Source organism: Salvia splendens, chromosome 13 (assembly GCF_004379255.2).
Source record: "Salvia splendens isolate huo1 chromosome 13, SspV2, whole genome shotgun sequence".
In the NCBI taxonomy this organism is placed as follows: domain Eukaryota; kingdom Viridiplantae; phylum Streptophyta; class Magnoliopsida; order Lamiales; family Lamiaceae; genus Salvia; species Salvia splendens.
The window spans coordinates 24,345,848-24,357,070 of record NC_056044.1 but is presented as its reverse complement, the minus strand read 5'-3'; the positions used below and the strand labels follow the sequence as shown (position 1 = coordinate 24,357,070).

Below are 11,223 nucleotides of genomic sequence, written 5' to 3'. Positions count from 1 at the left end.
TGCACGTGCTATGTGCATACGATTCAATTCTTTTATTCCATTTGATTGATCAAACGAAATTAAATAAATAGAATGTGAAAAAAATAAAATTTAACCTGATTTCTAATTTCAATTGAAAACCAAAAGGTACTTGTATCATTAAATTATAACGTCACAACCAAAAGCAGGGGAATAAATAAACAAATGATACTACCTGTTATCGAAAGACATAAATAAAAGAACAAAAGAAATAATGGTGAACTCCAAAAATGGTCTCTGGATTACGAGTTTATCTCGCCCATAGTCTCTGTACTTTAAAAATATCGCTAGATATCTCTGGACTAAGAGTTTATCTCAAATTTGGTCATTTTGTCGTTTTTTGATACGAAAATACCATTTTAAGCATTTGGGCAATTTGATCTTTTTACACTTTTAACATTTTAAATCTGATATTATTTCAGTGATATACTAAATCTGATATTATTTTAAAATTATCATTCTTATTCCATTTTGCCATCCTTCACTTTGTTTCTTTATTTCAATATTAGATTTCATTTTATAAAATTAAATTTTAAATTTTGATTTTTAAATATCAATATATTTTTTAATTAAAATTATTAATTTATGGACACTATAAATATTGATTAAAACTATTAATTTTTGTTATTTAATATAATATTCAGTTGAATTGAAGAAGTACAATCATAATGGAAAAATAAGAGCTATTCTATTTAGCCTCCGTTCGGTTGTTATAATAGTTTCTGATTAAATATTATGAAGTTTACTAAAAATTTGATAGTGCTACTAAAATTTTTATATAGTAGTATTTTTGTTGAAAATTTCTAGTTAATTTTGATTGTTTCAAATTAATAAACAAAAATTATATTAGTCTTACATTAGATGCATATTTATTTCAGAATAAATCGTGTTATATGATCTATTTATGATTAAAACTATTAAATATTGATTAAAACTAAGGCGTCCTCATACCTTATTGATTAAATATTAGACACTATCAAATATTGATTAAAACTATTAATTTTTATTATTTAATAATTTTAATAATTAATAAAAATTTATTGATATTTAAAAATTGAAATTTAAAATTTAATTTTATAAAATTAAATCTAATATTGAAATAAAGAAACAAAGTGAAGGATGACAAAAGAGAAAAAGAATGATAATTTTGAAAGAATATCATATTTAGTACATCACGGAAATAATATCAGATTTAAAATGTTAAAAGTGTAAAAAGACCAAATTGTCAAAATACTCAAAAGGGTATTTTCGTATCAAAAAAAGGCAAAAGGACCAAATTTTAGATAAACCCTTAGTCCAAGGATGTCTAGCGATATTTTTAAAGTCCAGGGACTATGAACGAGATAAACCCATAGTTCATGGACCATTTTTGTAGTTCACTCTTCAAACAATAATGAAGTTTAAGCAACAAAAGTTTGTAGGAGTACAATTTTTTATATAGCGTGGTCAAAAGCTCCATATATCGGAGAGTAGAAAAAAATATATAATTGATGAAAGAGACTAATTACGTAGGCCTGCAAATTTAGTCCGCGGGTTTATGGTACCCGATTAGTTAGGTTCGGGTACCCGCACCGGGTATTAGGGTACTCGAATTCACATACGCGTCGGGTATTGGGTATGATATTTTTGAGATTTCGCGTTCGGGTACCCGAATTTTCGGGTTTGGGTACCCGAATTTACAGGCCTATAATTACGTATTTAAAATATTATTGGATTTTACATAGTTTTCTCCTTCCAGTTAGACTAATTACGTATTTAAATTATTTTTTGTCTGAGGATAACTTTTTAAATCTATTTTTTTTATTATAAGTGCTATTTCATGTATGTGAATAGTTTGAGATAATTTTGTATGTTTCATAAATATTAACAAAAAGTTTATTTTCTTTGTCGTTTCACGTGATCTGCAATTCGAATTTGTGATTTTAATTAATCTTGTGGTCGTTTGTTACACCACAAAGCCACAGATAGCAAAGAGTGATTTCTCTTCGATGACAAATATTTGATTGATTGTGAAAAGGTGGAATCCATTTTATTTAAAAAAATTTGTTGTATACGCTTAATAATAAAGTTTTGTAAAAATGAGATTGTAATTTGATATCAAATCTTTACTTAGATTAAAATTTGATACTATGCTCTTATCATCTAGCTTCTCACATCAAAGAATTTCGATGGACAGGGAAATACTAATATTTGCTCATATCCTTTGAAACAAACTAATGACTAATCTAAAATTCAACAATAACAAAAAATATGTTAACATCAAAGTATTATAAAACTAATTATCTGGAAAAAAATAGAATTAAAAAGATGCCATTTTGTATATGAATATATCAAAATAAAAAATGTTTGTAAAAGGAAAAAAAATATAGAACTTGTGAGAATGAAAGGACGGCCTAAAATATTATTTAAAGTATTTAATAATGATACTATAATTTATACCTATGAATACGGTTAAAACTTTCAACTTTATTGAAATTTAATCGATGTGGTGTTGACTTTATTTTGAGTTCGCTGATTATTAAAAAGTCAAGGAAATAAGAACCACTCACATATCTGTTTTTTCAACAATTTTAAAGGTTGAAACCAAAGTTTACCTAATAAATAGATCGAATTATGGAATTAACGAAGATGTCACTTGTGGTTGCAAATCAGCCAAAGTTGATTTTTTTGGAAAATTCGTGGTTTATTTTTTTTATTTATTGTGCTTCGTCTCATGTAAGGTAATTTACATATAGCCGTTTAGAAAAAAAATTTATATTTATGTAATTTTATGTGGTAAAACAAGATCCATACTATCACAATTTACTTACAATTATTTTACACAATTATATACTTAGAGTGAGATCATTTATCCGGTCATAACATAACCAATAACTAAAATCAACTATTTCACCGCTTACTATACAAACAACAATATTTCTTATAACATGTGCTCAAAAAAAATATACTTTATGTGATGAAAGGAGTAATTAACGTATGGCACCATCTTTAAAAATAAAAATTGTATGTACGATTTTCAGATCTCATTATATCAAGATCTTTGATGGATCCATCACTTTGTTGAATAAATTAGAATATAACTACAAAAGTTCTGAGGGCAATGTCGATATTATTTATTCCTATAAGAGTATATCTAGATATCCCTAGGACATTGTTTGTTGGGATTGTGCAAGTATAACTAAATCTAGAGTTAATAATTTAAGCTTGAATGAGCCCAAAAATCTTCTTAAGAGCATCTGCAACGGTGGACGGACGTCGTCCGTCCGTCCGTACCGCTGGCAAGGACGAGCTCCGCCGCCGCTGTGCTCGTGCCGCTGGCATGGCGCTGCTCGATGCATCGAGCACGTCCGTGCCAGTGAGCAGCTGACGTGGCGGCACGCGATTGGGCAACCGCTATGTCGTTGCCCTTGAATATTTGTTTTTTTAATTCGGTATTTAATTTTAAAAATAGATAAAAAATAAAAAAAATATATTTTCCAAATCCCAAAAATATGGCAGCTTTTTTGCCCGTTTTTCTGAATTTTTTTTTATTTTTTTAATATTTTTCCCCAAATCATCTATAAATACACTCATTCATCATCCACTTATCATATCAAATCATCTCTTATTCATAATTCTCATACATACTATCTACACATTCATCTCTCACTCAAAACCTCAAATGGATTTCACCCATCTTATGGCGGAAGCGGAGCGCGAAGAACAAGAATACTACGAACAACATCGTGCCGCTTACGAAGCATATGTCGCGGCGAATACCCCCGCTCATCCTCCTCAACGAACTAGATCAACTCGCCGCTACATCCATCGTGACCGGGAGGGAGCCCACGAAAGGCTCGTTGCCGACTACTTTGCCGACCAGCCGCGGTTTCCGGCAGATTACTTCAGGCGCCGTTTTCGCATGTCAAAGCGCTTGTTTATTCGAATTGTCAACACATTGTCCGCACATGTTGAATTCTTCCAAACAGGTCCAGATGCAGCCGGTCGTCAAAGTATCACGCCGTTGCAGAAGTGTACGTGTGCCATCCGACAACTCGCTACTGGGCAAATGGCCGACCTCTTCGACGAGTATTTGCATATCGGTGAGTCCACTGGAATCCTTTGTCTAAAAAAATTTGCGAGGGCGTTCGTTCATCTTTTGGTGATGAATTCCTTCGGGTACCCACCACCGATGATTGCTAATGGTTGCTTCGTCTTCACGAATCAGTCCATGGCTTTCCCGGAATGCTTGGCAGCATTGACTGCATGCATTGGAGGTGGAAGAATTGCCCGACTGCTTGGAGGGGGCAAAACCTAAGCGGTCACAAAGGCGGCGGCCCAACACTTATCCTTGAGACGGTCGCCGACTACCGCCTATGGATTTGACATGCATATTTCGGCGTTGCCGGATCCAACAACGACTTGAACGTGCTCTATTCTTCACCACTCTTCAATGATGTGATGAATGGTGTAGCACCGACGATCGACTTCACCATCAACGGAAATGCATACCACATGGGTTACTATCTCGCCAATGGTATCTACCCAAGGTGGTCGACTTTCGTGAAGACGCTCAGCAACCCGCACGACCCGAGACGGGTTCTTTTTGCGCAGCGTCAAGAGTCCGCGCGGAAAGACGTCGAAAGAGCCTTTGGGGGGTCCTTCAAGCCCGATTCAACATTGTGAAGGCCCCGGCTCGGATCTGGTACGTGAATAATATCGCCGACATCATGTACACGTGTATTATCTTACACAACATGATCATAGCCGACGAAGGACCGAGGGCGGCTAGCTTCTACGACGAGGATGAAGCCGGAAGCTCAATCGCGAGGTCTCCCCCACGCCGAGGTGTGCATAAGACGCCAGAGGATCGAGACAAGGCACACAATGCGCGATACCCGAACCCACATTGAGCTACAAGAAGACCTAATCAAACACATGTGGGCGAAATTCGGCAACGAGTAGTGGTTTTTTTATTTTTAGTATTTTAATTATGTAATTTTACATTTTTAAGATTTTAATTATGTCGTTTTTATTTTATTTGTCATTTGTAATATTATTTAGGTTATTTTTAATGAATTTTAATATTATGGAAATGTTTTGTTTAATTGAATTTTAAATTGAATTGTACTCGTCCTTGCGGAAGAGCACAACTGTGGGTGTTGTGCTCTTGTCAGAGAGCAGACAGAAAAAGTGGGGTCGGGCCCACAACAGTGCTCGCTGGCAAGAGCACGGTTGTGGGTGCTCTAAGCATCAACCTTTCAATAATTGTAATCAATGGATAAACACTGAGTTTAATATTTGGTTTGACTAACAAAACACTAGAATCTAGCAATTAGGGATGTCAATGTAGCCCGTAACCCGTGGGCTGGCCCGAATAGCTCGCCAAATTTATAGGGTTAGGGCTGGAAATTTATAGCCAGATAAAATCAAAACCCGATTTGCCCGCAACCCGTTTGGGCCAGACCCGAAAACCCGATGGGCTGGCCCGAAAATCCAATTAAATTTCTATTATTCTATTTTTTACTCCTAATTCGACATTTCATTGATTAATTTTAACTAAAAAAATAACTTTTAATTTTATATTAAATATACAAATTATATATTGAATTTTTATTAATATAATAATTGATAAATAAATTAAAAACTTCAAATTCACTAAAAAATATTTAAATTTCTAAAACATGCATTAAATTCCACGAAATATCTCAAATATTAGTATTTGATCATGTTTATGATTGAGTTTAAGCATATATCTCAAGTATATCATAATTAAATGTTTTGCATTGTATGAATATTAGTAATTTTAATCATTATTTATTGGATTGATCGCATGTTAATATTATCGGTAGCAACCCGATCAACCCGCTGGGCTAGCCCGAAACCCGAGCTTTTAGGGCTAGGGTTGAACTTTTATAACCCGAAAGGAATCACAACCCGATTAGCCCCCACCCGATTAACCCGCAACCCGAGTAGGGTTGGCCCGAAATCCGACGGGTCGGCCCGATTGACATCCCTAATAGCAATATTGCCGGTCCAATCACTGATAATAATAATAATAATCAATTTACAAAATAGTGGTGTTACTATTTCCATGAAAAAAGAAAACGATTTTAATAAACAACATAGAAACATAAGTACTTAAAAGTGTGAAAGAAACTTGTGTCTAACTCTTGTGTAAAATGATCATATGTTCATGACCAGTTTTGACATTTATTCTTATATTTTTATCATAATAAATGTAAAAGGTTTTGCTTGGTTTAGGACTAGCATTCATTAAAATTTTAAAATGATGACAAATTTAATGAATCAAATTTACCAAACAAATTATATCAGACAAATGGATTATGGAATGCAGCTGTATAGTCAGAAGTAAGTAAAGCTTTCTTCTTAAACTTTATCATTCAACATTTTCAAAGTCTTCTCTTCGACAATGAAGGATTCCTACCAATAACTCTCTAATCTTAACATAAATATATTCATGAATTTCACCATTTTTAGGATTAATAAATGCAAATAATCTTGATCTACTTTCGGCCTAGATTTAGTTTAGGTGCATACCTCATCCCCTTTTTAAGGTGGATCCTTTCTTACCTAATAATTGTATTAAAAGTGCATGATCATTGAACTGATAGAAAAAAAAGCTACATGTCTTATCCAGTAGTACTAAAATTTAAACATAATACCAACTTTTCTTCTAAGTATCCATTTCAAGACAAATTTAAAGTTTCCAATGATACAGAGAGCTCTAACACACTGCATCTTAGTTTCAATTCCATCTTTGTGGCCATAACATATTGTTCGATACTTAAGGTTCCTTAATAGTTTACAGTTTTGAGCAGTAACTAATTTGATTTTTTTTTCTTAACAAGCATAACAATTAGAAGCACAGCTATGCACCGCTTTGAGACTTTAAAACAGTGCAACTTCAACAATGCATGGCCATTGCGAACATATTCATGAGGATAGACTGCAAAACTCAACATAAACGCATTTTCCATGCAAGCAGTCAATGAAAACAAAATCTGAACTTTAGAGAAGGTTTAACAATCCTACAGCTGTAGCTAAAACATATATTGCGGTTTGCTCATCCGAGTTTACAAACAGGGTGTGTCAAGTCAAATAACAAACAAAACAAAGAACTACAATGCGGAGGCCAACTTAGATGATTCCAATTTTGTTAGCAACATCCAAAGCATCATAGTCTGGGGTCAGCCTCACGTATGCCTTCTTGGTACCATCGGGCCTGAAAAGAGTAAGCTTTAAGATTCAACTGGTATAAAGTGTGGAATGATGAAATGCAAAATGAAGTTCAACCATGTCATATTTTATCTCCATCATTCATATCAGTAATCTTTTTGTATTAGACTGATGAAATCATTAACACTGGCAGAAACTTGATTCACAAACTAATTGCAGCAATAATTACTTCAAAACATCAAATATTTTTAAAAAGTCATGTAAAGATGGACATTCAATTATTCGATCTAAATGTCCGCCCACAGTTGCACATCAGATAAGGCTACATGCATCATATAGAACAAAGCTTGTTGCCAATAAGATGTAAACATTTACAGCTAGTAACCAAAATAGAGGGGAAATGGTATACCTGATAAGGGTGTTAACCTTCTTAGTCTGAATATCGTACATCTTCTTGACAGCAGCCTTGATCTTCTTCTTGTCGGCACGGATGTCGACAATGAAGACCAAAGTATTGTTGTCTTCGATCTTCTTCATCGCGCTTTCCGTGGTTAACGGATATTTAAGTATCTGGTAATGATCGAGTTTATTGCGAGGGGCTGCACTAATTTTCGGATATTTTGGATTTCTCTCCTTTGTCAATGTTTTTGGTCGATAGAAAGTAACTTTTGTGCGGATCTTCTTGGCCTTCTTCTTGAAGGTGCCGGATGATTTTACTGCCTTAGCAGCCTTCAAGGCCTGGGCCTTAGCATCAGATTTCTTAGAAGCATCAGCTGCAAAAAGTGGAAAACAAAGATGATGAAAACTTTTCACATAACTTTTTTCCTAGAATTATGATAACAAATATGATTAGGTGTGAAAAAATTACAACATATCAATCACAAAATATAGTAAATCAGAAGTTGCTTAGGTTAGAATTGAAAAGAATAAAACTATTAAAGCTATGTTTCAAATAAGTCAGTGACCATAATCAAGAGCTTTTCACAAATATGACATGTTGTAGATAGTGCAAAAATCTTATGGATACATATCAAACAGCATTCAACAACAACTAATATTGCCGGTATCAAATTATTCAATACCTTAGCAAACAACAGCATTATTTTGATTTCTCATTTTAAAATTTACATTTTTTTTAAAAAAAATTGAAACTAATTTAGGTTATGGTAGCATCGGAAGCTGTATAATCTATAGTGAGAAGAAAGATAAACAACGAATTATGGTTTCCATTCAAATATGCGCTTGAATCAGTAGAATACAATAGCTGAATGCCAAACTTGAAAAACAAAACCAAGAAGAAATTCCAAAATTAAAAGAAGATACGCAAACCTTTAGCTGGAGCCATTCCGATCTGCTACCTTGCAAAAACTAACCTGAAAATTAAACCAATCTAATAATGTAAGATTATAAAACATGAAGCGCATGATATTGTAGGGAAGAGCGAGAGAGGGATAACCTGGGCAGAGATACGGCGGCGCTAGGTTTGGAGGTGGAAGATGACGTTTTTATTATAGATTACGAATTGGGCCGTTCAATACCACTAATTAGACCCAAATTCATAATTTAATGGTATTGATTTTGGGCCGCTCTATTTTCTTATCTTTCATCGCCCAATTTTTCATCTTCGACTTGACCTCGATAATACGTAATAAAACTAGACAAACATTAAAAACCTAGTAAAACTAAATAATAGTAATCAATTTGTTTAAAGTAACTAAAGCCTTTTCTTTAAGAACTAGAAAAATGAAAATATAATAATACTAAGAAAATAAACTATTTCATGATATTATCTAACCTAGTCACCATCTTTGGCATGGGCTTGGACGATTTATTTTTTCATTTCATATTTATAATATAAATACGATCTTGTTCCATATGATCATCTATGAATATAGCTTCTTTTATTGATATTAAATCTTTTAATGAAGTATGCAACACCTACCAATATTCTCTCTGCTTCTTGGTCTAGAATAGGTCGAAATATAGCTCTACTTAAATTGGTCAAGATGTGTGTTAAAACTGACCTATAGCTCTACCTAAAATGTTGTTTGAATTTTGGGTTTGCCAATAGTTTCATTGCTGGTTTCCTTGTCTCCAATAATAAACTGGTTGTACGAGTTTGCTCATATAAGCCATAAACATAGATTATGAACTCGTTTTGCTTGCATTGAACATATATTATTATTTTTTTGACACCGTATAAGAAAAAAAAAAGACGTATGTATCTGTGAGCTTGAGTCATGGCCTAGCTAGCATGATGATGCATAAGCATGTCGTTCGGTTTGATGGATAAAATAATATTGAGATTCAATATGGGATAAAGAAAGATGGGCTTTATCTTTAGACTAAATTAGTATTGAATGTATATTGTTGTTTGGTTGCTAAGATTATACTCCCTCCGTACGTCCGCCATTAAATGTCTCATTTTCCCTTTTTTCGTCCATCCGCTAATAAATGTCTCATTTCACTTTTACTATATCTGGTAAGTGGATCATACACTAACTCATTCCACTCACATTTTATTATAAAATCAATATATAAAAGCAGACCTCGCATTCCACTAACTTTTTTATCCACTTTACTACATAAAGTCAAACAATTTCTTAAAACTCGTGCCGGTCAAATATGAGACATTTAATCACGAGGGAGTATCAAAGATAAATTTAGTTAGATGTTTAGTTTAGGGGTGTGCATTCGGGTTTCGGTTCAGTTTTTTGCCAAAACCGAACTAAAACCGAAAAACCGAATTTAGTTCAAAATCCAAACCGAACTGAACCCGAAAAACCGAAAAACCAAAAAACCAAAACCGAAAAACCGAAAACCGAACTTAAAAAACCAAAAAACCGGAACAAAACCGAAAAACCTGAAAAAAATAAATATAATATAAATATGTATTTATATATGTGTATTTTATTTTATATATACTAATAGAATATTTATATATAATATAAAATTAATAATACATATAATATATATTATATAGTAGAATATATTAAAAGAATATATATATTATATATAATATAATATATTAAATTAATAGAATATATATATAATTCGGTTTTTTGGTTTTTTTCTTCGCCCAAACCGAACCGAACCGAAAAACCGAAATTTTTTTATTTTTAAAACCGAACCGAACCGAAAAACTGAAAAAACCGAACCGAATTTCAAAATTTCGGTTTGGTTCGGTTCGGATATTCGGTTTTCGGTTTTTTTGCTCACCCCTAGTTTAGTTAGTAAAATTAATAACAAAATTAGGAATATTAATTTAGATTAATTTGATATAATAAATTATGAATTAATTTCAATTAATAATTAAATAACTGAATAATTTAATAAGTATATAATGATTAATTATACAATCAAATCAAATCAAGTGAAATAGTAATAAAAAAATTTATAAATTAAGAATCAATATTAATTAATTGACTAATTAAAGAAATAAAACATATCAATTATCTAGATAAATCATACTAGTATATAATTATTAAAGTGAAAATAGTACTGGGGAGGTGAGCTACAACTCGGGCTTGACTGAATCTGATTTACATCTTGGAAACCGAACAACTGATAAAACTTGAGTTAGACAAAGTCTTGGGGTTTATTGGGCCAATCGAACGACCACATAATGAATTCATTAAGTATTTGAGTGCTTAATAAAGAGGTACTCTCTCCGTCCGCGAATAGAAGTCCTATTTTTTAATTTTGATTCGTCCGCGAATAGGTGTCTCGGTTCATAATTACTATAAATGGTAAAGATGCCTGATCACATTCCACTAATTCATTCCACTCACATATCATTTAAAACTAATATACACAAGTGAGACTCATATTTCACTAACTTTCTTCCACCTACTTTTCTTAACATTTCTTAAAACCCGTGGCAGAAAGAAATGAGACTCATATTCGCGAACGGACGAACAGAACTCTTTCTTAACCCAAGTGTTGTTACGACGAGGGAATTTGGGATAAATATTTTAGTGACCGGACCACTAATATATTTAATGATCTGATTGTGAGATAAATATT

At 32.8% G+C, this 11,223-nt stretch overlaps 1 protein-coding gene across 1 annotated transcript; it reads right to left on the bottom strand.

Annotated features, from left to right (window-relative positions):
* Positions 1 to 7,010: 7,010 nt before the first annotated feature.
* LOC121761321 (60S ribosomal protein L23a-1) lies at positions 7,011 to 8,761 on the bottom strand. The gene is made up of 4 exons (XM_042156972.1): positions 8,654 to 8,761; positions 8,527 to 8,570; positions 7,607 to 7,970; positions 7,011 to 7,243 (listed from the first exon to the last, which is right to left on the bottom strand). The coding sequence occupies exons 2-4, from the start codon at positions 8,540 to 8,542 to the stop codon at positions 7,159 to 7,161; spliced, it is 465 nt and encodes a 154-aa protein (XP_042012906.1). The 5' UTR covers positions 8,543 to 8,570; positions 8,654 to 8,761; the 3' UTR covers positions 7,011 to 7,158.
* Between the last annotated feature and the right edge of the window lie 2,462 nt (positions 8,762 to 11,223).